Raw genomic sequence first — 23,594 nt, 5'->3', positions numbered from 1 at the left:
GATCTACTATGATAGAGTTGCATTGTGATCATGAGTGATGCATGTGCTCCATGCTATGATGAAGCATTTCGGGACTCAGTACCACTTCATTCATCAAGGACCTAATCAAGAATGATTTGATAGAGTTGATCTACTACCCAACATAGGAAAATTCATTTGATAGTATTATCAAGGATTTGTCTCATGAGCAAATGGAGCATCTCATTCAAGCTTTGGCCACATTGAGTCAATGAGAGGAGGTTTATAGATCACTAACTCACATGTGAGTGTTTCATTATCAGTGCCTCACTTGTGAGCCCCCATATGAGGAAGACAATGTGGTAGATGATAGACCAAATTCTGATTTCTTAGCAAAGACACCTTTAATTAGGTAGATTAGGCTTGTTTTGGAAGGCAAGGTGCCCAAAATGGAGATGGAGGACATATAATTTTTCATCTATCCTAGAGATTGATTAAGAGTAGTTCAAGTATGACTATTAAGGTGTAAGTTATGGGAAATCACCTTCACTACAGGAGGAAAATCAGGCAGCACCAATCATGGAATAGAGCCACCATTGAATCCTAGGTTGCCAAGGATGTGAACTCACTTGATAAATAGTCACACACGTGTGAGCCTATGGTGAGACGAGGCAATATAACATAGTTCTCAATTGAGCCTAGAGCCAAGGAGTTGTAGAGGCATAATGTAGTTGCATAGAAGGAGATACAACCGAAGCATGGAGTAGTGAGGCTTAGCAGCATAGTGAAGTCGTTGTCAAGTCAAGCCCAACCAAGATAAATGTTGTTAATGATTTAACATAGTTTCATAGTGAAGCCAATCCTAGATGAATGGCAGAGCAATGTAACATAGTCACAAAACATAGCCTAGCTGAGACAAAGGTTGAAGCAATGTAATGAAGTTACACAATAGGAGGCAAAGGCAACAAAAGGGTGAAGGATTTGCATAGTGATGGCAAGATTAGAAGCCTAAATGCTAAAGAAATGTAAGAAATTTGAATTGTAGGGGCAAGTTGCAAGGTCAGTCGAAGCAACAAAGAGCTACAAATCAAGCGAGCATACGAATCCCATTAAAGCCCTCACAAGATCCACCCTCCCTTGAGTATCATACTTGTGACCAAAATGCTATTGAGCATTTTGGCAAGATCAAAAGGATTGAAGCTCCTTGATGGGCTATGTGTAATCAAGGAATGGCTTGGTGTGATCTCCCATAATGAATTTGGTTTGATCTTTTGTAGTGAATTTGGCAAGCTTGGTTTTGCATTTTTGTCCAAGTTGACATAAGGCTAGAGAGAGGCTCTCATTCTATTATGTACCCAATATGTACCCAAATTGAAAGAGTTTACACCACTGGGGATGGGAGATTGGTATTGAGCTCTTCAACATGCAACTTGTCGTTGGCTGTCTCCTAATTAGCAGTAACCTTGTAAAATTATGCACAAACTTATCGAATAGGCTCATAGCAATTGGAAACATAATCCAATGGGATTACTTCATTGACCATGCGAGCAAAATTGGTCATTATTACTCTCTAGGAAGATGGCCAAGGAGGCATATGACTAAGCTTCACTTGGATGCTTTCTTTTTTAGGGACTAATGACAATTTCCAGCTTTCCTTCTCAGAATTGCTAAGCTCAAGGGGCCTTGCAAGGATCCCCAAGGATAAAACCTAAGGTTCCCTTGTTCATCGACCGCTATTCTTGTGTATTGTTAGAGCTTCCACCTCTAACCCTTGGGGGCTTCTGCATAGCCCAATTATCCTAACTCATTAGTCTCTAGAGATCATTGCACCCAAATGTGATCTTCGCCCTAAGGCACCACTTGTACCATCTCCATTTTGAGTGCATTATGAAGATACTTGCGTAATTAGCAAAGGACACTTTTGATGGCATAATTAGGTCCATACATTTCTACATGGTAATTATAATTCTCCAATATGTGCTCTTAGCCAATCTCCACTTTAGGGTTCAAAGCTTTGATCACATTCTTCAATCTAAAAGAGTTCCACAAAAATCTTGCATAGTGGTTTGGCTATCATTTCATACTTAGAATGAACCTTCTATAATATCTTACATGCCCCACAAAGACTTGTAAATCTTTTCCATTCATTGGATGTGGTAACTAGCATAATTTTGACTATGTCCATGTTTATGGAAATGCAATGTCTTGACACTACATGGACAAGACAACACCATGTGTCACCAAAAATTGTCATTTCATTGAATTTAATGACATATCATGTTATTTAGACTTCTTTAATACTCCATCTAAGCATTTGGTGTTCCTTTTTTAATTTGAGTGTATGCATAGGTAATCTAGGAATAACAAATATGGGATCTCTAACCGTATGTCTTTTCATTATGGAGTAGTTGTAGAGCCACATTGTAGTGGATAAATGCATATGAGGACTACTCGTATAGTGGCCACTTATAAAATCTTTGCCCATGTCTATTTCTTGGTAAATGCAATACCATTTTCTCACTTTGGTGTCTTCTTAATTTGTCATGAGCATCTTGGTTGACAATCATTAGTTTTGTGACTAAGGCAAATACTTGGAGACTTAGGAGAAGGTAATGGTAGATCTAAAGGCACACAAACTTCTTACAAGACATGATTGGGGTGGCATGTTTGGATGATACACAACCTATTTTGTACCTAGATTTTGAATTGTCTATGCCCATCATGGTCATTGAGCATGGGCATCTTGATTTGGATGATTGTTTTACATGGATCTTAAAATATGCTAGCTAAACTTAGCAACTTCAAATTATACATTGTTGTGTTTCTTGTATGTGTTATATTGATCTAGATACCTGAGTGGAGTAGTAGAACGTTTATATGGGTGAAAGAAGATCATATTTTATACAAAATGATGCCTAACAACCTACATAATTACTACTTGTGACTCGAACTAGTGTTTCAACGAGATAGCATTGAGGGAACAAATGCAAACCTAATTTTGACAGGAAATTGTGGACTAAACGAGTGAAGTAACTTTGTGAGAAATCATTCAAGTATCCATTGTCGTTAACATAAATTTCATGTGAAGTGATATTTCACAAGACCAAAGCATCCAAAAAATTCATTTTCCTTTCTTCGTTTCTTTGATTTTATCGTGGCTTTTGTCTAACCTAGGTATGGTCATCGTGAAAATTTGGTTTGTTCTCTTTTAGTAATTGCTTTAGTGTCATTTTAAGGCTTTGTTTCTTTGCTTGGTCATCTTTGTTGTGACCGACGTTAGTTATGGTCAGGCATTTGCTAGATTTGTGCATGTTATCTTTGCAATTATGGTATATGGTGGTTATATGTGTTTTGTTTAACCTGGTTATGGTCATCACGGGAAGTTGGAGTGTTGTATTTAGGGTCATTCTAAGGATTTTTTTCTTTGCTTCGTCATCTTTGTTGTGAGCTATGTCAGTTACAGTTAGGCATATGCTAGCTTTGTGCACACTATCTTTGCAATTATGGTATATGGTGGCTCTATGCGTTTTGTCTCTAACTTGGGTATGGTCATCATGGGAAGTTGGTGTGTTCTCTTTTAGTAGTTGCTTTAGTGTCATTCTAAGGCTTTGTTTCTTTGCTTGGTCATCTTTGTTGTGAGCTGTGTCTGTTATATGGTTAGGCATATGCTAGCTTTGTGCATGTTATCTTTGCAATTATGTGCAATCTTCAAGCTTCCTTTTTTTGGGAACCACCATCATCTAATATTAGATATATTTTTCACCAACGATAGTAAGTTATTTTTCCGCTTTTCGAGGCTTGGTCTATGAGTATATGAAGAGTTCATTGGTTTCATTGTCGATCTATTATTGGCTTGTTATGCTGATTCTATTGGCATGCCATTTATTTGCTTTGTGTGGTAGTAGCATTCCTTTTTTGCGTTGATTGTTCTTTCTTCAAGGCTTGATTAGTGGGTCCATGAGTAGCTAATTGTAATAGGGTGAAGCGGTTGATTGGTAGTGGGCTTGGTATGTTAGTTTGTTCGGTGTGTTAGTAGTATCTTTTGTGTGTTAATAGTATTTGCATGGGATGTTTAGATTGGATTGGTTATATGATCATTTCTTTTGTATTATTGTCTTAGTTTGGTGTGAGAATATATGTTGGTCTAACAATGGCATATTACTAGGTGTATTGGTGGTCATTGGGATTGGTGTTATGTGAGTGTAAGTTGTTTTTGTGTTCATGCGGTGGAGCTAGGGTTGTTGTGTGGCAGCTTAGGCTAGTTCTCAGCGGCTATGCTTCTTTTTAAAATAATAGATTATTTTGCCTACGTTTAGAGAAGAGGATTGCTATTGTGAGGGAGTATTTAGATTAGGTGAAATTGATTATGGAATCTGCTATGCTCCATCTGATGCAAAAATTGGTGCGGTTGGTGTGAGGAGGTGCCAATTCTTTCACCTTTGAATGTGTGCCAATGTGTTTTTTATGCAAAAGTTGGTGCAGTTGGTATGAGCAGGTGCCAATTCTTTCTCCTTTGAATGTGTGCCAAGGTGTTTTTTATGTAATCCACTCTTGATTGAACATCTAGACCCTCCCACTTAGTGTCACAAAGAAACAAAAAGAGGAAATGCAAGCTACCTTACCAAATATAGATAAGTGGGACAGCCCCATGAGGTTGACATGAACGATGAGCTAGGCAGGTTGGACTTCAAATTGAGAGCAAGTCCTTGTTGAGGGTTAGAAAAGAAGTGGTACTTCAGGATTTCCTCGTAGAATTTTGCCAGAGGAAACTACACTTGTGGCCAAAACAATTTGACCTTCATTCCATTGATTCACTTTGGTAGTTCATTCACTTCTAAGTACTTTAGCATGATGGCCCCATTGTTGAAGAATTTTCTGATCCAATATGGACCTATCCATGCACGATGTAGACTTCATTTCATCACACCTAGTGGGGCACTGTGCACTTATACAAGCATTCTATCTTGGGGTTCATTTCTTGATGTGGTGGCGATGCCATGCCTTCCTCCTTCACTAGTTAACACCTTGTGTCCAAGCCATGTCCTTAGCCTCAATTCTCGAATTTTGACTTCTTGTCCAATCTTTTCAGAATGGCTTGTTCTTGGCTATTTGTGTGTTGTATAGACACCTTGAGCTTTGGCACAAGAAATTCCACTGGTGTGATTTCCTTGAGACCAAATGCCAACAATAATGGAGTATGCTTAATGTGGCCTTGAATTCCATTTGGTAGGCCTATAGTATCCCAATTCTTTCAATACTCATTCAGAGAATCATTTTCAGCACCGTGTCCATTGCTTTGTACTCTTGAAAAGTACTTTGGGTTCCTTGAGGAAACCATTGGTGAGATCTTCATTGATCTAGACCAAATTTGGTGCTTCACTTGATCCCACATTGATTTCTCTAATTGCTTGGTGTCTCGTGATTTGTCCACTATTATTGGCTCACTTGACTGATTTGGTTCACTCATTGCTCTTGGATTTTTATTTGTCCATCTTTCATGGACCATTTTGGAAGTTCCATGTGGATCTCTTTGGCTTCTGTTAGCCTTTTGATTACCACTCGCATAGCATCAACAATCATAGCAACAAGAACAATGTTGAGTGCGAGTAGCTTTTCCTAAATGCCCAGGACATAGGACTCTTTCACCTTCAGGCATTCAAGTTTACAATTTATCTAGATTGTGTGATTACCCATTGGTTTCTGCATGTCCTTCCCATCTTAAGAAATTGTGAGGGTCTCTCCTCACCTAATTGTGGAGGACCTTGGCACCCTTCAACCATGAGCACCCTTCAACCATGATTGTCCCAATAGCATCAAATACCCTTCTTGGATTTCCATCTTAACCACGACAACGTGACCATGAAGTAGTCTCCACTAATCTTGATGTGGACATCCTTGGAGCATGCTTATAGGCATCATGAATCTTTGATATGTTATACAAATTTACGGCTGAATCAAGCTCTTCAAATTTATCCACTTTTGCACTTCATCACAGATTATGTATATTGCTATGCCTCCATCAAGGAGCGCTCCCCTAACTATGTGATTCTAAAGTTTGATGTCAATCATGGTAGTTGTTCATTTTAGATTGCCATTTTGGTTTGCTATGAGGGGTGTAGCTATAGATTGTTGGCCAATGAGTGCACTTTGAAAGAATTTTGCATAGTTGGGAACGTTTCTATCAATTGGTTGATGGAGACACATCTAATAGGACCCAAGGTGAGTTGATCTATTTTTTCTCCAATGATCCTTTAGATTGGGTTTAGATTAATGGTCCTTTAGATTGGGTTAGATTAATACTCTCTCCAAAAATTGTTCCCCCCCTCCATTCATTCATTCATATTATCCCATTGGTTGGTCATTCAATGGCTGTTAACATGACAAGTCCTCTTTGGTTAGGGGTCCTTTTTGTTTTGAGGTCATCCTTGTTTCCTTTACCATTTTCTTTTCTTTTTGTCTAGTAAAGCCCTCACTTTGCTTGCTTCTTTTGCTCATCTAGAACACTCCTTGTGATCTTGTAACAATATTTGGAAATACCTATGTCAATACCACACTTGCTTGTAGTGGGAAATCATCTTGATCGCATGTCTATTGAGCAAATGTTACAATACCTTCCCAAACAACACTCATTTGCCACATGACTATCTACTTTGTACATGTGGCACTATGCCTCACCATTTTTTGGAACACCTATAATTTCTATTTCTTTAGAATCCACCTTCTCAACCTTTGTGTCTATATTGATCACCACTTTATCAGTATCTTCTTCGTCTTGATGTCCACTTCTAGAATTAGCACTTTCTTCTTTTCTCAGGGAACGGGCGTGGTCAATCACCACAAATTGTAAGATAATACTTTCATTAAAGGAAGGGGAATTGCTTATTTGCAGATGCATGTGCCATTTTCTTACAAGAAGGGGTTCAAAAAATACTTACCAATATAATTATGGTTTGTACATGTGTGGAAGGGGCTTTTAAACTCCAAATTAAACATGAATATGTATGGAAGAGGGACAAACAAAAAATATGAAAATGTGAATTTAGGGGTATTTTAAATATGCACTTGCTTGCACTTTTTTTAAAAGCTTTTAGAGAAAGATGAGTAAGTCGAAACATCGAGCGACTGTGTTCGAGCGATGATCATGAGGAACTTGACTAAAACTATAGTAGCAATCGATTTTTACTTATTGATCACCTTATGACCATGATGCTAACTAATCATGGATCACCTTCATATGACCATATACCTCTAGGATGGAGGGAGGAAACCAAGGACCCACAAACTCTATTTGATAAAAATCCATGGTCATAAGAAAACGTAGAGTTTGATAAGGTCTACCTATGAAACAAAGACAAGTACAAAAATTCCTAAAATCTATAGAATTTTGACGCTTTAACATGAGAAATGGCTCCATTCATATCCTTCCAATCATTTTGACTAAAACATGACCATATTTGAAGTCCTATCACCCAAGTTATGGCCAAAATAAAATTGGCAGGAGGAGCCTCCCAAGAGGCCGCGATATCGCGGCCTTCAGGGAGGCTCCTCCTTGAAAATGGCAATGGCACAAGAAAATTTTGTCGGATTTTGTCTTGCACATACCTTGAGCCCTTTCTTCCACTCCTCCTTCCTTGACTCTTGAAAAACCATTGCCAAACATTACATTTTGAAATTGTTGTTTGTATGTAAGACAACCGATTACTCACAATATCATGGGTAGGACAACCCCATAAAAGTAAGTAGTGCAAACATAACCATTATACTAGAATTTCAAAATTTACAAAAGTCCTTACTTGAACCACCGCCTCACTCAAATGCAGTCGCTCAAATTTTGATAATCCTCGAGAAAGACCACCCCAAGCTTCTTTTTTTGGCGTTCCATGTTCCCCTTATCAATTGAAATTACTCTATTAATCCATTTATTGTACATTCTTTTTGAGTAAGTTATCTCCATGTTGCGTGAGGCCACTCATCAACTAGGATCACAATGCCATCTTGTCTTTTGCATTGTCAAGCTAATTGGTCAGCTCCCTCATTCATGCTGCATATAATTCACCAATTCGCCTTTCTATTTGTTGAGGTCAATTAAGATTTAGCAATACATATTTCTTGCCAAATTTGTGTTGGAACCTTGTGTAATTCAGCGGTGACTCCACCTGTTGAGGCGATCTTGGAGGGATGCTGAGAGAACTCTCCACCGCCTACCACTCCTTCTGGGAGCAACGCAAGCACATTTAGTTCAAGATTGTCATGCCAATGGCTTCTGGAATTGTAGCAATATGAATCCTCAAGAGAAGAAAGGGGGAGAAAGAGGAGGGAAAGAGGAACGAAAGAGGGGGGAAGGAGAGGGAAGAGGGGAGGAGATGCATGAAGCAAGAAGGGGGTGAGAGGCATTCACAAAGGCAAGAGCAAGAGAAACATTGACAACACTTCTTGGAAAAGAAGGAGATATTCTATTTCTCAAACTTGCATACAAATAGCTAAAGACCAAAGTCAAACTTTCTAGCTTTTATACATAGCACCTTTTGCAGGGAGGGCCAACCCTACTCCTCCTCACCACTCTCCTATTTCTAATGTTACAAGCACTTGGACCATGTTCCAAGGTGAAATTCCATTCTCATCCTAACCTTCTCTCTGCTCTATCTCATGGGGTTAACATGCCCCCTTCCTAAAGTTGATCCACCTTGATCAACTAATGTGAAGTAGCCTGGTGGTCTACATAGATTAGACGAGGGAGTGGAGGTCAAAAGTCATTGTGGGATGTGGCAGAAAGGAAACTGGGGATCCCAAAAATGCATGTCATGCATGTCCTAGAAGGTACAAATATGGTGTGCATGAAGATTACGGATGCAAATGTACATGTAGATGACTTGCTTGCCTTCATCCAAGTTAAAGATGAGCTCATGATGGATATTAAGTTGAAGTTATTTGAGTGTTGGCCACTGCTCTAGAATGTCCCTCAACAAAATGATCAAGAGGCGGAAGAAATGGATCAAGGCGACCACCACTAGACTAGGGACTTCTGCATACTTATCAATATAATCCTTCATTTGTGTAGTGAGGCCTTAGGCGGTAGTGACTGGAGGGAAATTTAAGCGGGGGAAAATTGTATATTACGTTAGGATCATTCTCCCGCATTTGTCTGAAGAGGTTCCATTTCCACTAGTGAGGCACATGCATATAAGTGGGATGTATGTGGTAGGAGCGGCACACATTGTAGTAGCTGGCCCAATACTCCAGCTTCTTCAATAAAGGGATCCACCATCCAGGCTATAACCCGACATCTACATCAATACGAGACACTCCGTGGGAACCTGGGTCCATGTAACCTCCTCGATCTTTGGGCTTGTTGGTGGCCTACCACTTTTGGAAGGTACGCTCAATAATGCCGTTAAGGCTTGGACATAATGTCACCAACTTTAAGATCAAAGCTTTGGAGCTGCCTTTCCATAGGATTAAGTTACTCAGGTCCTCAAATGGTCAACACTTGTGGAGGGCACGGTACCACTTCAGCTCATGTGCTAGAATCTCATGTTCTTGGTCCTCTCCATCCATTGGGAAGTGGTTTGGCTTTGTGGAAGGCTGATGTTGGAGCCTTGTAATCACATGGTTGGAATACACTTGGTGTTGCCACCTGTTATATTTCTACTCCTATCATTCTTATTATCCAATGGCAGTCAAGTTATGACCTGGAGAGGACAATCCATGCAAGCATGTCCCACGCATGCGTGTGTGAGGTACCCTAAGAGTTATGAACAACTTAAAAGAAGAGAAAATCAACATGGGAGAGTGTATCCAAAGGGCCACTACATGCGTCTACTCTGATGCTGTTTAGGCACCCAGCATATGCCAAACAACTTTTCTGCCCATGTGCAAGCCCAGAATATGCTCTGTCTCCACGGATGCCCAAAAATTTGCACGAGTTTTGCTGGACTCTTGTATTTTTAACGCGTGCAAATCTCATGTCGGTTAATCTGGTCCACTGATCGTGAAAACTCCACCTCAAATCTCTCTCTCTCTCTCAAAACCGCTTTGCCAAAGATGCTAAGACTGCAACCCCTTGAAGTGTATACCTTGAGGACGACCCCTTGAAACCAGACGGGTGAATACCAGAGGGGAGAGAGAGAGGTCTGGACGGATGGTAGAGGTGGGGGATTGGAATCAAATGGGATCATGAGGAAGAATCCACGAAAGGGACAGAGAATATGCGAATCAACTGAAAAGAAACCAGAGGAAGAGAGAAGGGTGCTAAGAATATGCCACAGATGCTAAGCTGCATATCAAAACAGAGAAATTGGAATTGCTAGGGATGCTGAAAGAGCAAGTTAATGCAATTGAAGTGAGCCAAAATTGGAAGCAAGAGGTTGGAGTGAAAAATTGCAGATTGGTTGGTGGGTGAGAGATGGGAGGAGGAGATCTGGGAGAAGATTGGCAGAGAAGTAAAATTATCTTGATCCTATTTTATCAATTGAGTTTTTTGCCCACAATCTTTGGGGCTCTCTTGCTACAAACCGAGCTCTACCGAGCTCTGCTGTCTCCTCTCTTCTTGGGTTTGAGCTTCTGATTTTTGGCCCTTTTTGCAGCTCTTGATTTTGAAGCTTCTGCTGAGTTTGCATCATATTTTAGGGGCTCCTCCTTGCAACCTTTCACTACCCTATTGCTTCTGCTTTCTTGCTGAGGATGCTCTTGTTGTTGGGTTTTTGAGCTTCTGATTTCGACCCTGGCAGCTGTTTGATTTGGAACCTGCTGCAGAGATTGAAAACCATCTTTGGGGCTGCCCACGAGCTCTCCTTGCGTTGTGTTGCTTGGTTGCCCGGTGCTTTCTTGCTGAGGCTCTTGTGGTGAATTTGGGCTGTGAATTTGAACCTTGTGCAGAGATTGAATCATCATTGGGGCTCCCCTGCAAACCAAGCACTGCACCAGTTATCCGGATTTGCGTTGTGTTGGTTGGCCTCTCCTCGTTGCTGAGGCTCCATTGGTGGGTTTGAGCTTGTGATTTTGGCCCTTGGCAGCTGTTGATTTGAACCTTCTGCAGAGACGGAATCATCTTTTGGGCTCCTTTGTGCAAACTGAGCTACTTCTTCACTGCACGAGCTATTGTTTGTTTCGTTGTGAATTGGTTGGCCTCTGAGGCTCCTCTGTTGTTGGGTTTGAGCTTCTGACTTGGCTTTAGCACCTGTTGATTTGATCCTCACAAAGAGATTGAATCTCCGGCAGAAAGGTGGTTTCTGCCTCAATCTATCTGTTCCATCTCGTCAACCCACAGCAGCAACATCCAAGGCACGTAAAGTCGGCAGAGCTCGCAAGTTGCAGCTTTGGATCTCCCTCAATGGCATTCCTTTCCCCCCCTCCCCTTTCTTCCTCTCCCCCCTCAGCCTCCCTCTCCCCCTCCTCTTTCATTCCTCCCAGCCCCTGCCTCGCCCTCCGCTTCCCTCAGTCCTTCAATTTCTCCTTCACTGCCCCTGCACGTGAGGATTACCCTGACGACCTTGGCCGCCCTGCAGCTTCGCAAATCGTTGGGCGATCCCCGTCTTGGGCCGTCCGTCGGGCCTCTCTAGATCTAGCGGCCTGTACACACAGAGAGAGATTCCTGGGCGGCGACGCTGTTAAAGGTTTACGGAAGAACTCGCTTTCATGGAGGAGTACGAAAATGGAAATGTTGTGTTCAAGCTCGAGCACAGCTCCGGTGCCTCTGGAAACGCCCTATCACGACAATGTAGCCCATAAGCCGCGGAGAATCGCCCTATTCGTGGAGCCCTCTCCATTTGCGTACGTCCGTCTCCTTAAAAGTTGCAACTATTCTCCCTGTTATCATTTCCTTTGTAATTAGGCGGCTCTGGCGAGCTCTTCGTAATGCTTATATATTTTTTCACGCCTGGAATAGACTCAAGAAAATAGGGGTCCCTTTCTAATTTATTGCAGGGAACTAGATACATTCCTTACAATTTTGATCGTAATCTTGCCATCACTTATTCACTCTCGTATTGCCGAGTACTTACTTGGAAATTGAGCATTACGCTGAGCACAATTGGAGTCCTACTTCCTACTCACAATCTCTGAACCCAAAAATGGCTTTTGTTTCCCTGTTGTTCCCCTACCAGAGCTCTCATTGACCAAAAACATGTTCTTTTACTATCTACACCGTTCAAAGTTAATGTGGCTTTAACCTTTTGTTTCAAATTTGAACTTAAAAGTAGTTTAGGCTTGGCATTGAGAAGATGAAGTTAGATTTCTAGCCATATATTTCAGGAGGTTAGGATCAATGTGTTATTGTGCCTATGATGAGTATGTATGGGTAAGCATAATTAATGTACGATCTTTTTTTGTGGTTGGCGGCAACAAAGCAAAGTTGTATAAATGTTCGATCATTTCTAATCTGGACACCCTTTCTATGATGAGTATGTAGGGATAGGCATACTTAATGTTACTTAATGTACAATCTTTTCTATTGTGGAAATAATTTGACGTTCTTTTCATGCAGTTATGTTTCAGGTTACAAGAACCGGTTTCAAAACTTTATCAAGTATTTGAAGGAGATGGGAGATGAGGCAAGGACCAGATTTGGCAACTTCAGCATGTTTAATTTGTCTTATGCTCGGTAGATTTTGTTTGACAAGGTCTATTGCTTGCCACTACAGGTTATCGTGGTTACAACACATGAAGGGGCACCTGATCACTTTTATGGAGCAAAGGTTGTCGCTTCATGGAGGTAAATTTGAAGCCATATGTCGATTGTAGTATTGTAGTGAAATCATAAGGTCAAACTGCTACTTATGGACTGGAGAGAGTTTTGTAAATTTTGAATTGAAGTGGCTGAATGAATTGGTAATTTTGCTAACTTGGGTCTCATTTTAGCCATTCGCCTACCTGCCTCCGGTCATTCTTATACTAGCAACGAATGCTCAATGTAATTGTACAAAACCTTAATTTTCTTTTAGATAAAACATTTTTCCTACAGAAGTTAACTATGAAGCTTCAATCTAATTGACAATGTCAAAATAAATATCCTAGGAGCTATTCTACAAGGAAGTAATAAACTTTTGGTAGGGTGACGTCTCCTCCAAATTCTTGAAGTAGTAGTAAGAACAATGTTTTGTGTTGTGAGGACATGGTGTAATTGTATTCATATGTGCATATATGTACCCCCCCTCCTCTCTCTCTCTCTCTCTCTCTCCACACACACAAACACAGCTGAATTTGTAGTGTGGGTTTATAGTCTGTGCAATATCTTATTCCATCCCCTTATTTTGGCATCTTAAACGATTTGTGGGAGTATTTTTTGAATAACAAATCAGCCTTTTTTTTTGGGGCAGATACTTGTGCCCCTAGAGCTGTGTGATTTTCTAGCTACCATTATGAATTTAATCATGGTAAGTTTCCTTTTTACCACCTTGGCCCTCCTATCCCTTCGCCCTATATTCAAGAGAATAGTACAACCCTCAAAATACAAAGACAGCTAGCCTTAAGCACGAGTGCATCTTCCACTTTTGGCACTACCACTCAGTCTTCTACTACCGCTCCCACGAAGGATCAGAATTCCTCCAATTTTGCTCCTTACAGTAATCACTAATAGTAACCATCAATTTACAAAACCCTTCTCCTTTAGTGCTAGCCTTTGTCACAGCTGAATCTGCCCTTCACCTCCGGAATGTCAACAGAAACTCAGTACAAAGACCTTTGTATAAAATGGGTACTCAAGTATGTGTCGGTGTATGGATTTTTATGTATGAGAGCCTATGTTCATACTATGTTCTACACCCACTGTTCGGGGCTGATGACGTCAGTGGGGATGTTATAATAGTTAGTCCCTGCAATGCATGTTGGACTATATGGTTTCAACCTCGTCATGAGATTGAAGCTTCACTATGTGTTGTATTTTTACTGGATGAGTTTGGGCATGTTCCTGGATTCATCTAGATATATAAACTACGAAATCCTTATTGCTAGGTGAGAGATATTAAATGTATCTCTTCATTCCGTCTAAGAAGTACACAAATATCATTCACCCACTAACAACTTAGTTCTTGCATTCTTGTCTTAAGTCTGACCCGTTGCTATCCTGTTTGCAGTTTGATTAGTTGAACTTACCTCCAAGACGGAGTTTTAGGTTGAAAGCAGATTATTTGGATAGTTCCTTTAGCCTAAAGGAACTGAAATTTTGTTTGCAACACAGCTTAAGGCAAAGCTAACATGTCTTCTATGAGTCTATCATTGGAAATCTATTTTTTTGGTGGAAAATTCCATTTGCATATAATATTATATGTATTATTATACATGGTGTTTAAATAAGTAACCATATTTTTAGGTTTCATGTAGATGATTAATTTATTTGAGAATAATAGGGCTGAATGAAAGCTGCTTTTTTGTTGTGGCTGAAGCTCTCAAGGAGAAGTTCAATGATTTGCCAAATAACAACGTGTAAAAATCAGACCCAACATGATGGTTTACTTTTGAGTGCGTTACATGGATACGGTAAGGAGGTGTGTGGTCCTTGTACTCACGTGTTGGACTCGATTTACCTTTTCATAGTCAACATTTCTTAAGTCTGGATGGATATAGTGAGGGTTACTCATGATTTGATGGGCATGGAGTAGTCTAGAATATGTATCTCAACAAGATTTTGCCATTGGTTGCCATTGGTGGCAAGTTTTATATAGTACACATGTTAGGGCAGCCTTAATATTATTTTATGGAAGAGAAGGGAAAATTGGGGTTGATATTCTAAATAATTGAAGTTGGAGTATCTAATGTTGTCACATGTCTTTGTGTGTTGGGCTAGTTTCTTTGTGGTTAGTCTATTCCAAGGATAAGAGAAGAAAGAATTGAGAGTGATTAAAGTTCAACCCCCATCATCAAAGTTTGGTGACCTTTTGAGAGAATTGAGGAGAGTTCAACTAAAGTCAGCCTTAGGTTTACCAAAGATTGAATTTGGTAAAGGTATGTTGGGGACATCACATGTAGTGATGGTAGTTCCTATGGTGTGGTTCTTGGATATTTCATTTTGGAAAGAGAAGCCAACAAGTGAAGCCAAGAGTGGGTGTACATCTTCATTACTTAGCAATAAGATCTTTTGACCATTGGTAAATTTAGCATTGTGGGGCTGAATAGGATTAAGTTAAGCATGCTTGTCTCATAGGTAGTAGTGGACATGCAAGTTTCACCTTGTGAAGTTTTCGTCCATGTTGTGGCCTGTCGATATTGCTATAAGTTCCATCTTATGGCAATAAATACAAAATACAAAAAAAAGTCTTAGATAGGATATCCCTTTGTCTCAAGAAAGAACTGATACCAATGTAGCAGGCGATAGACTATCCTCACTCTCTCTCCTGCTCACTAATTGCAAACTGCAAGATGATGCACTCAGTTTGAAGCTCTGATACAAATGTAGCGGGAGATAGACTATCCTCATTCTCTCTCTAGTTGACTAATTGCAAAGTGCAAGATGATGCAGTCAATACATAAAGTGTTGCTGTCAACAATTGGTATTTCTCCCAAGAAATAAACAAGAGTCTTTATCAGATTGACTATGGTAAAAGAAAATTGACTTTGGTTCACTAGAATAAGTTTTGCTGCTTTTACTTTTGCTTTGCATTTGTAAAAGAGAATTGTGGGGACGCCCACAAGGGACTAGGATTAGTCCAAGAACTAGGAATGCATGCATTTCGCTAACCTTTAAAGGGTTAAGGTTTGTGTTTGTGTAGGACTTGGAAGAGTGACAAAAGGCTTAAAAAGTTGGAGCAAGTGGCAAAACGTAGGTCCCACAAGGCTAAACGCAATCGGTAGATGATGCCATCAACGAAGATCCCACGGGGTTCAAAAAAAGGCTTAAAAAGTGGCCCCACGGTGGGCAAAAAGCAAGAAAGTCTATTCTTATAAAAAGTAGCTATTAAAAGCGGGTCTAGCTTTTTGCTAGCCCAAGTCTATGAAAGAAGGGTCTCAGGGCTCCCAGATCATTCAAGAGTTGTACTCAGCTTCATGCTCTTTTCAGAGCCTGTTGTACAATGTAATATTTCATTGCAATAAAGACCTTCAGGGGGGGTCTAACCCTTATTTCTGGGCCCTAGTGTTGCGCGTGCTGCGTCTCCTTCTTCTCTCCCTATGTTCTATTGCGAAGAATCTTTGAGATAAGTGCTGCAATTCTGATTTTCAGATTTCAGTTTGTGTTCTCCAATATCTATTGCAAAGCAATTCTGATTTTCAGATTTCAGTTTGTGTACTCCAATATCTATTGCGAAGTTCTTGTAAAATATTGCAAAAATATTGCGTGGAAGTAGCAATCTCTGTTCTTTCTCTCCCTCTCTCAGTTTGTTTTGATTCCTAGAAGAAATCTGTTGCTGCTCTTTCCTGATATCTGTGAAATTCGAAATCTATCGTGGTGATTATTTGCTGCGAATTGAGGATCCAAGCTGCGTTTCTATAAGAACTGATTCGTTTTTAGGGTTTTTGGTCCGGTTTTAGGTGCTGTGGATGTGAGTGAGAGAATCAGAGGGAGAGATTATGACTGAAATGTATGAGTGCCCAAAGGGCTGAATACAACTGTATGGAGGGGCTGAAGCCCTCAAATGCAAAACTGGAAAGAAACTAGACTACCTAGAGGAGGTGAATCCTCACTAGATCCTTGAAGAGGCTGAGGCTACCCTAACGGTCTACTGCGGCGAGGCCTAGGTGTTGCTTCACTGAAGGCTAGAAGGCCTGAGGTGGGATGAGAAATGAAGGCCAAGGGGCTGCATTTTATAGGCCCCCTTGGGCCTCCAAACTGACCGACCAGCAGCCTGTTGCTGACCGACCAGCTGCTCCCTATTCACCGATCCCTGCTGGTGGTCCAACCTGCTGACGTGGTAGTCGGCTGTGCCGCCACGTGGCAGCCTGCGACTAGACCTGTGCTGCTGCCGACATCTGCATCTTGCTGTCTGATTGCGTGACTGTCCAGTTGAATGAAGAAGAATTTGGATTACTTTTTTATTAGCCTTCTCCTTTAGTGGTAGCCTTTGTCACGGCTGAGTCTTTCCTTCAATCTAGAGTGTTGATAGAAATTCAATATGAAGACTTTTGTACGAACGGCTAAAGTGTGTGTGGGTGTGTGGACGTGTATGTGTGAGAACTGTTGTTAATATTATGGTCTTCACCCACCATTGGACGCTAATGACCTCTGTGGGGATTAGGAGTTTATGGTCTTCAACTGTTGTGAGATTGGATCTGTACTATTTGCTGTGTTATTAGAGGACAAGTTCCAGCATGTTCCTGGATTCAAATATAAGCGTAGCTTTACTTACTACATTATGTTTATTTTACATTTTTCTCATTTACTCATAATTGTGTCTAAAGTTGCTTACAGACTCCTTTGCTTTGTAAAGATTCAATATGTTCTAGTCTTATGAAGGTCTATGTTCTTGGATTCATGCAAATATGTGTATTCTTGTTGTTTCTTTTAAAGAGAAAAGAGTTTTCTATCAGTGCTTTGAAAAACCAACTATACAAGTTAGCAATCTGCATGGCGCTAAATGAAAGGATAAACTGTTGTCTGTCAACCAGCCTGTTTTCAAAAGAACTGAGCTCTCTGCATAAGGAATCTCTGAAACAGGGGCCAACAACCAGGGTGGGAGACTATACATCATGCGAAGAGAGAGAGAGAGAGAGAGAGAGAGAGAGATCCTAAATTTGCGTGTTTGCAGCTTTCCTTGTCCTTGGTACACAGTAGTCCCTCTTTCTTTGGCTTTGAGTCCTCGCATCATCATGGAGATAGCTAAATTCAAGCCTGATATCATACATGCTTCATCTCCTGGCATTATGGTAAATATATTTTGGCAGTTTTCTCTACTTTTCTTTAGTAGTTACTTGAATTTGGTTTTGAATGGGTTTGCTGGATTGTGTTTCTTGAAATCTAACTAGAAGGAAGAATGTATCTTTTCAAGGTGATTGGTGCTCTTATTATTGCGAAGCTTCTTCGCGTGCCGTTGGTTCTATCATATCATACACATGTTCCATTGTATGTATAATCTCCTTATGTTTAGGCTGAAGCCCTAAATTTATTTGTAATTTTCCCAAGTGCACACGAATAGTCTTTTCTTGCTTGAAAGGTTTAAGTCTCAAACTGTATTGATGTTTTTCGCTCGTCATTTGCTTGTAAACGTTTTTTTTGGCTCATTTTATTTTTGTAGGTACATTCCTAAATATACCTTCAGTTGGTTGGTGAAACCAATGTGGTTGATAATAAGTGAGTGGCCCTTGCACAAATTTAAGTTCTTAGTCTCTTCTGTTATGGGTTTCTGGGGGTTGATAATCAACGGGGATAATCCTTAGTCCTAATGGTCTGGAAGTAAGAAAATTCTCATATTGAGGGAAAAAATAAGAAAGCCTCCGATGAATCCTTTCTAGTTGTAAATGCTCTCATATTTTCATTTTGGTTGGGTGTCAATTGTTAGGAGTGCCAGTTACTGTCTCAAAGATCATTCAGGTTTCTCTTTTGTAGGCAATCGTGGTGTCTCTTTTTCTTTCACAATCTCTTGTCGTGTGAGCTTAATTCAATTCGTATTGTAAGGTTGTATTAAAATAGGGCCTTTTTCCACTAGGAGTTAGCAAGGACATTTAAGATTGTTATGAGGGTATTAACAGAGGTGCGCATTCCAACTGTCAAGTCTCTTAACAGTACGTAAAAAGTGCTTGAAAATTTAATTCTCTTGAAATATGTACTTTAAAGAGTTTCTGTGGAAAGAAACAGGCCGGAATATAAAAAATAAGGCTTAAGCTATTCGTGGGCAGTGGGAATGCTACTTCAAGCAAGATTTAAGCTTAAAGAAGGAACTTCACAGTAAAAAGTGGATCATTTTAAGCGGGTAAAGATCTGAATAATTGTTAAGAGCAGTTTGTGCATAGCGGTGGTACCAATGTTTATAGAATGATGTTGTGAAGGCAATTTTAATGCAACTGAACAAGTTGTATTAAGCTTACTAACATACCATAAGTAGGTGGGAAAGGGCCAATAACAGTAGTTCAAAGGATGAGCGGCCCAGCTATCTGACCATGTTTAGGTGACCTGCACTTCCTTCCCTTTAAGCCATTTTCTGGGACCGGTATGATGTCATAGAAACTGCCCACTATTACTGCAGATGTTTTCAAAGCTAAAATATTGATACGATTTTTGAAGTTGCTAGCATGAGGCATTGTTGGGTTGGAATTCGATGTGGAATTTGCGGAAATTCCTTGATTTGACTGACAGAAGGAATGGAATTTCTGTTCATCATGAGGAGTAGCCCAGGTGATCAAGAACTTCATGGTGGGAACATGTAGGAGATGAGGGTGTTCTTGGAAGATACCTTTTGGAAGTTTATGAATGTGTTTTTGCTAGATGTAAGATGACTGTAGCATTTCTAGGGCAAAAGATTGTACAGAGGCTGGACCTAGCAAACCTCTTGCATAAATTGAAGACTAGACAGAATACTCAAACAATACATCAATGCATTCATTTTATTGTATGACTCCCTCATTCCAATCAAGTTCACGTTCATGGTTCTTTTATCTTATGTGTATGTCATGGATGAAATTGATGGTCGAAGCTTTCTGATTGTGAATTTGAGAATAAGGGTGGCATCTGTAAGCCTCTATGTTGGAACTTCAATGTGCTTACCAGTTTTTTAAATTATAGCGTACTTTCTTTTGCCTTACCTTTGGAAAGTGAAGCTGTTGTAGATGAAATCCATGGTGATTGGGACTCGTGCATGTACTGGCTTTATTAAATGTAGGATGCTATGTCAATCAGTGGCATATAGACATATCTTGTTTGGCATGTAGTCCACATGTCATTTTGATTAGTCTTCTTCTTTAGTGCTAGCTTGTGTTACGGCTGAGTCTGCCCTTCACCTCTGGAGTGTTGACAGAAACTCAGTACGAAGACCTTGTATAAATGGACACTCAAGTATGTGTGGGTGTGTGGATTTGTATGCATGAGCATATGTTTATACTATGGTCTACATCCACTGTTGGGCGTTGTTGATGTCTCTGGGGATGTCATAGTAGCTAGTCCCTACTATGCATGATGAAGGGTTTTCAACCTTATGAGTTATTATCAGGAGATTGAAACTGCACTATGTATTGTATTTTTAGAGGATTTTGGGCATGTTCCTGGATTCATCTAGATATATAGCTGTTCGACCTAGCAACAGTATGGATGAATCTGTACACGGGCATTGATTGTATCCCTTAGCTCATATTAACTTTCGGTTCAATGAGCTTTAAATGTGTATTTGATCTCTGTTCGATGTGTATCTTTCTGCTATCTTGACCCCACCCCTCGTTCTGTTTAGGTTTTGGATTTCGTGTCTCAATCTAATGAGTGTTTTTTAATGAAATCTCTCCAGAGATTTTGCACAGAGCCGCAGATCTTACACTTGTCACATCACATGTGCTTGGGAGGGAGCTCCAAGCTGCAGGAGCTGCTGCTGGTAGGTTGGAAGGACATGTTCTAAGCCTTATTTGGAATTTTAACGTCTCACAAGATGTAGATTTCTCAAACATTCAGAAGTTTTGTACAGCTTACAAGATTCGGGTATGGCGAAAGGGCGTTGATTCTGATAGCTTCCACCCACGATTCAAGTCTCCTGAGATGAGAGCTCGTCTCACGTAAGGCCTTTGTCTTGTTTTTGTCTGCTTCAGAGTCACTCATCACCTCAGATTTAATGATTTGATTGCAATAGCCCTTTTTACCAATGGACCAAACGGCTGGATATTCTTTTGTTCTTTCGTTTCAAGGCAAAGAGTATAAATAGGAAGAAGCTGACGAAAAACTCTCATTTGGTATATGATTTGTTAACAAATAGGAAAGGTTGATTCACGGTTACAAGTAGGGGGAACAGGAACATGTGAAGTTTGCCTTCATTAATGTAAAAATCAGCATAGTGATTTTTGAAGGAAACATGAATGGTAAACTGGGGGCTAGATGATCCGTCAGCTTTGGGTATGGGTTTGGTGCAAAGGCATCTTGAATCCCGAAATGGCCTTTTTGTTATTTTGGTGTACTGCAAAGTCCTCTCTTGTGTTACCTGGCATTATCCTTGCACCCTCTCTATCTCCCCATGTCTTCCAGGTTTATGTGCTGTGCGCTGGCTGTGAAGCACCTGGCCTAGTCAATAAAGTAATTGAAAATGATTTTCTCAAAGTATTAATCCACATCCGCCAATTTTCTTAAATTAATGCATTTTGGCATTTCTGGTTGAGAATTGAATAATTTCTGATCACCTTTTTCCTATTTTGACTAGTGAGTGTGAGAGTTCCTTAGGCTCATAGCTGTTTTGGCTCTTCAACCTCAAATGTGTTGAATGAATTTTTCAGGGAAGGGGAAGTTGACAGACCACTTATAGTACATGTTGGGCGCCTAGGTGCAGAGAAGAGTCTTGAATTTCTGAAGAAGTGAGTAACCTTTATATTCAACTCTTTACTGATTGAGGGCTGGTAATGCGATAGATTCGTGTCAAACATATTTTCATGTTTTGAAATATGATTGATGGATTTCCAGAGTAATGGAAAAGATGCCTGATGCTCGGCTTGCATTTGTTGGTGATGGTCCATGGAGGTAAGGAGTATGGTTCATGTTGCATTCAATCTTTTCTTCCTTTCATGTTAGGACAGAAAACCCCCTTGCTTTTCCTAGTGCACTTTTCAGGCTCAAGTTGAGCCCTGTTTCTGGTCAGGCTTCTGTCACATTGTTTGATTCTGATTTCTTTTTTGTTTGTGCTTTGGAAATAGGCTAGAGTTGGAGAAATTATTTGAAGGGATGCCTGTTGTATTTACTGGCATGCTTCATGGGACAGAGCTGTCACAAGCATATGCAAGTGGAGATGTTTTCATCACACCTTCAGAATCAGAAACTTTGGGGCTAGTTGTCCTCGAGGCTATGGCATCTGGGGTTCCTGTAGTTGCGGCTCGAGCAGGTGGAATTCCAGACATAATTCCAATCAGCCAGGAAGGAGAAACAGGTTTTCTTTTTACTCCAGGTGATCTTGATGATTGTGTCAGTAAAGTGAACGCTATACTGGCATCAAGCGAACTTCGCCACAAAATTGGAGCTGCTGGTCGTGCGGAGGTGGAAAAGCATGATTGGAGAGCAGCCACAAAACATATAAGAAATGTGGAGTATAATGCAGCAATCTGGTTTTGGCAGAAGAGACGACATCAGCTTTCTCGATGGCTCGCATGGTTTTTGAGGCGCAATCCTGTGCGGGCACTAGAGTCTTCCTAATTTTGGGCCTGTATTTGTGATAGTGAGCCATGTAGTATAATTATACATGAAAAACCGGAGTGATCTATATTGGTCCATCTGCCCTTGCATCTATAGATAGACAGATGTGGGTGCTTTATTGTCATGATTGGTACATGCCACGTCTCATGAGATGTGCTGATTAATTTTGCAGCCAAACATTGAACTGCTATCTCTCCATTTTCCATATGTATTTTATTGAATGGGGCACTCTTTTAGGGTGATGTAAATGCAAGCTTGAAGGCGTGAACAATGATGTTTTGCAAGATCTCATTTTTTCCATAATGAGTACAGATTTGGGTGGCCATACCAATTCCAAGAATCTCAGACTAGTGTCTTGTATGGGATGGCTTGTACTTGTAAGTGCACCTTCCTCCTGGATTTTGCAGGAGATGAACTTCTGTATTACGTGGACCACTTCTTCGATGTTCTCAATTTCTTGGTCTTCCTCCGCTGGTCTATCTAATATGGTCTTTTCTCTTGGACCCTCTATGTTGACTACCTCCATTTCTGCCGCTGGATTTGGATCCTTCTTCTGCGGGGAGTTCTAGGCCAGAATGGTCATGGAGAGGATTATGTATGGGGGTTTCTTGTGGCAGAGGTCTTGGTGCTGTGATTTGGAGCTTGTTCAACTGTGGGATACTTTTGGACTTTCACCTACCATTGTTATTGTCTTTACACTATACCCTGTCATATTGAAGATCATGCACAAGATTCGAACAGGCCTATGTTCATCTAGGGAATTTACTTGTGTGCATTTAGTATTTTGTGTGTGCCTGATGCACCATATTCTTATATATGCAATCCCTGTTGATATATTGTATTTAGCGTTCAGGTGTCTACTATAACCCTTATTGAGAATGGTGGTCTATTATGCAATTTCTTGAATAAAATACTCTTTGATGCATGTATGCTATGCTTTGAGATCCCAGAAATTTAAACTGAAACCTAAGTTATTAATTGTGCATTCTATTGTGATTGTGCTCAGTAACCTTTGAATGTTTGTGGAACAAATCCCCATGTCCACTTATGCGAGTTTTGTTATATTTAAAGATGTAGTACACCCAAATCTTTAGAGCGGCTGGTGATAAAGGCTGAGGTTTGGTTGTATCATTTGAATACTAGATTGAAACAGTTGACGATGTCCGATTCACATCAGTGATCGTGTGCTTTAGAAAAACTTTAATTTGTAAGATTAGATATATTCTAGTCTTATGAAGGTACATGTATACTAACGACCTTGTTCAATCCCCTTAACCTTGAGATTACATCAAACCATACTCTAGTCTTCTTTCTCTGTCATGGGATGATAGAGCGTAGCCTTGTTGATGATGTAATCAAGAGAGATGTTGTCAATCTTGAAAGCTCTCTTTGGATAGCTAAAGTT

At 40.3% G+C, this 23,594-nt stretch overlaps 1 protein-coding gene across 2 annotated transcripts; it reads left to right on the top strand.

Moving 5' to 3' along the window:
• Positions 1-9,777: 9,777 nt before the first annotated feature.
• Positions 9,778-22,424, top strand: SQD2 (sulfoquinovosyldiacylglycerol 2). Of its 2 annotated transcripts, XM_087396128.1 has the most exons (11): positions 9,778-11,727; positions 12,440-12,506; positions 12,597-12,667; positions 17,631-17,748; positions 17,871-17,944; positions 18,117-18,172; positions 20,313-20,396; positions 20,487-20,574; positions 21,283-21,360; positions 21,467-21,523; positions 21,697-22,424. In XM_087396128.1, the coding sequence occupies exons 1-11, from the start codon at positions 11,288-11,290 to the stop codon at positions 22,187-22,189; spliced, it is 1,626 nt and encodes a 541-aa protein (XP_087252254.1). In that variant the 5' UTR covers positions 9,778-11,287; the 3' UTR covers positions 22,190-22,424. The 2 variants fall into 2 exon arrangements, with proteins under 2 accessions (XP_087252254.1, XP_087252253.1); XM_087396127.1 differs by having other exon boundaries at positions 20,313-20,574.
• The last annotated feature ends 1,170 nt before the right edge of the window (positions 22,425-23,594 follow it).

Source organism: Dipteris shenzhenensis, chromosome 25, assembly GCF_047967505.1.
Source record: "Dipteris shenzhenensis isolate YYH24624 ecotype China chromosome 25, Dip_SZ_1.0, whole genome shotgun sequence".
NCBI classification, from domain to species: domain Eukaryota; kingdom Viridiplantae; phylum Streptophyta; class Polypodiopsida; order Gleicheniales; family Dipteridaceae; genus Dipteris; species Dipteris shenzhenensis.
The sequence above is the reverse complement of the archived record's forward strand: the minus strand, read 5'-3'. Positions and strand labels throughout refer to the sequence as shown.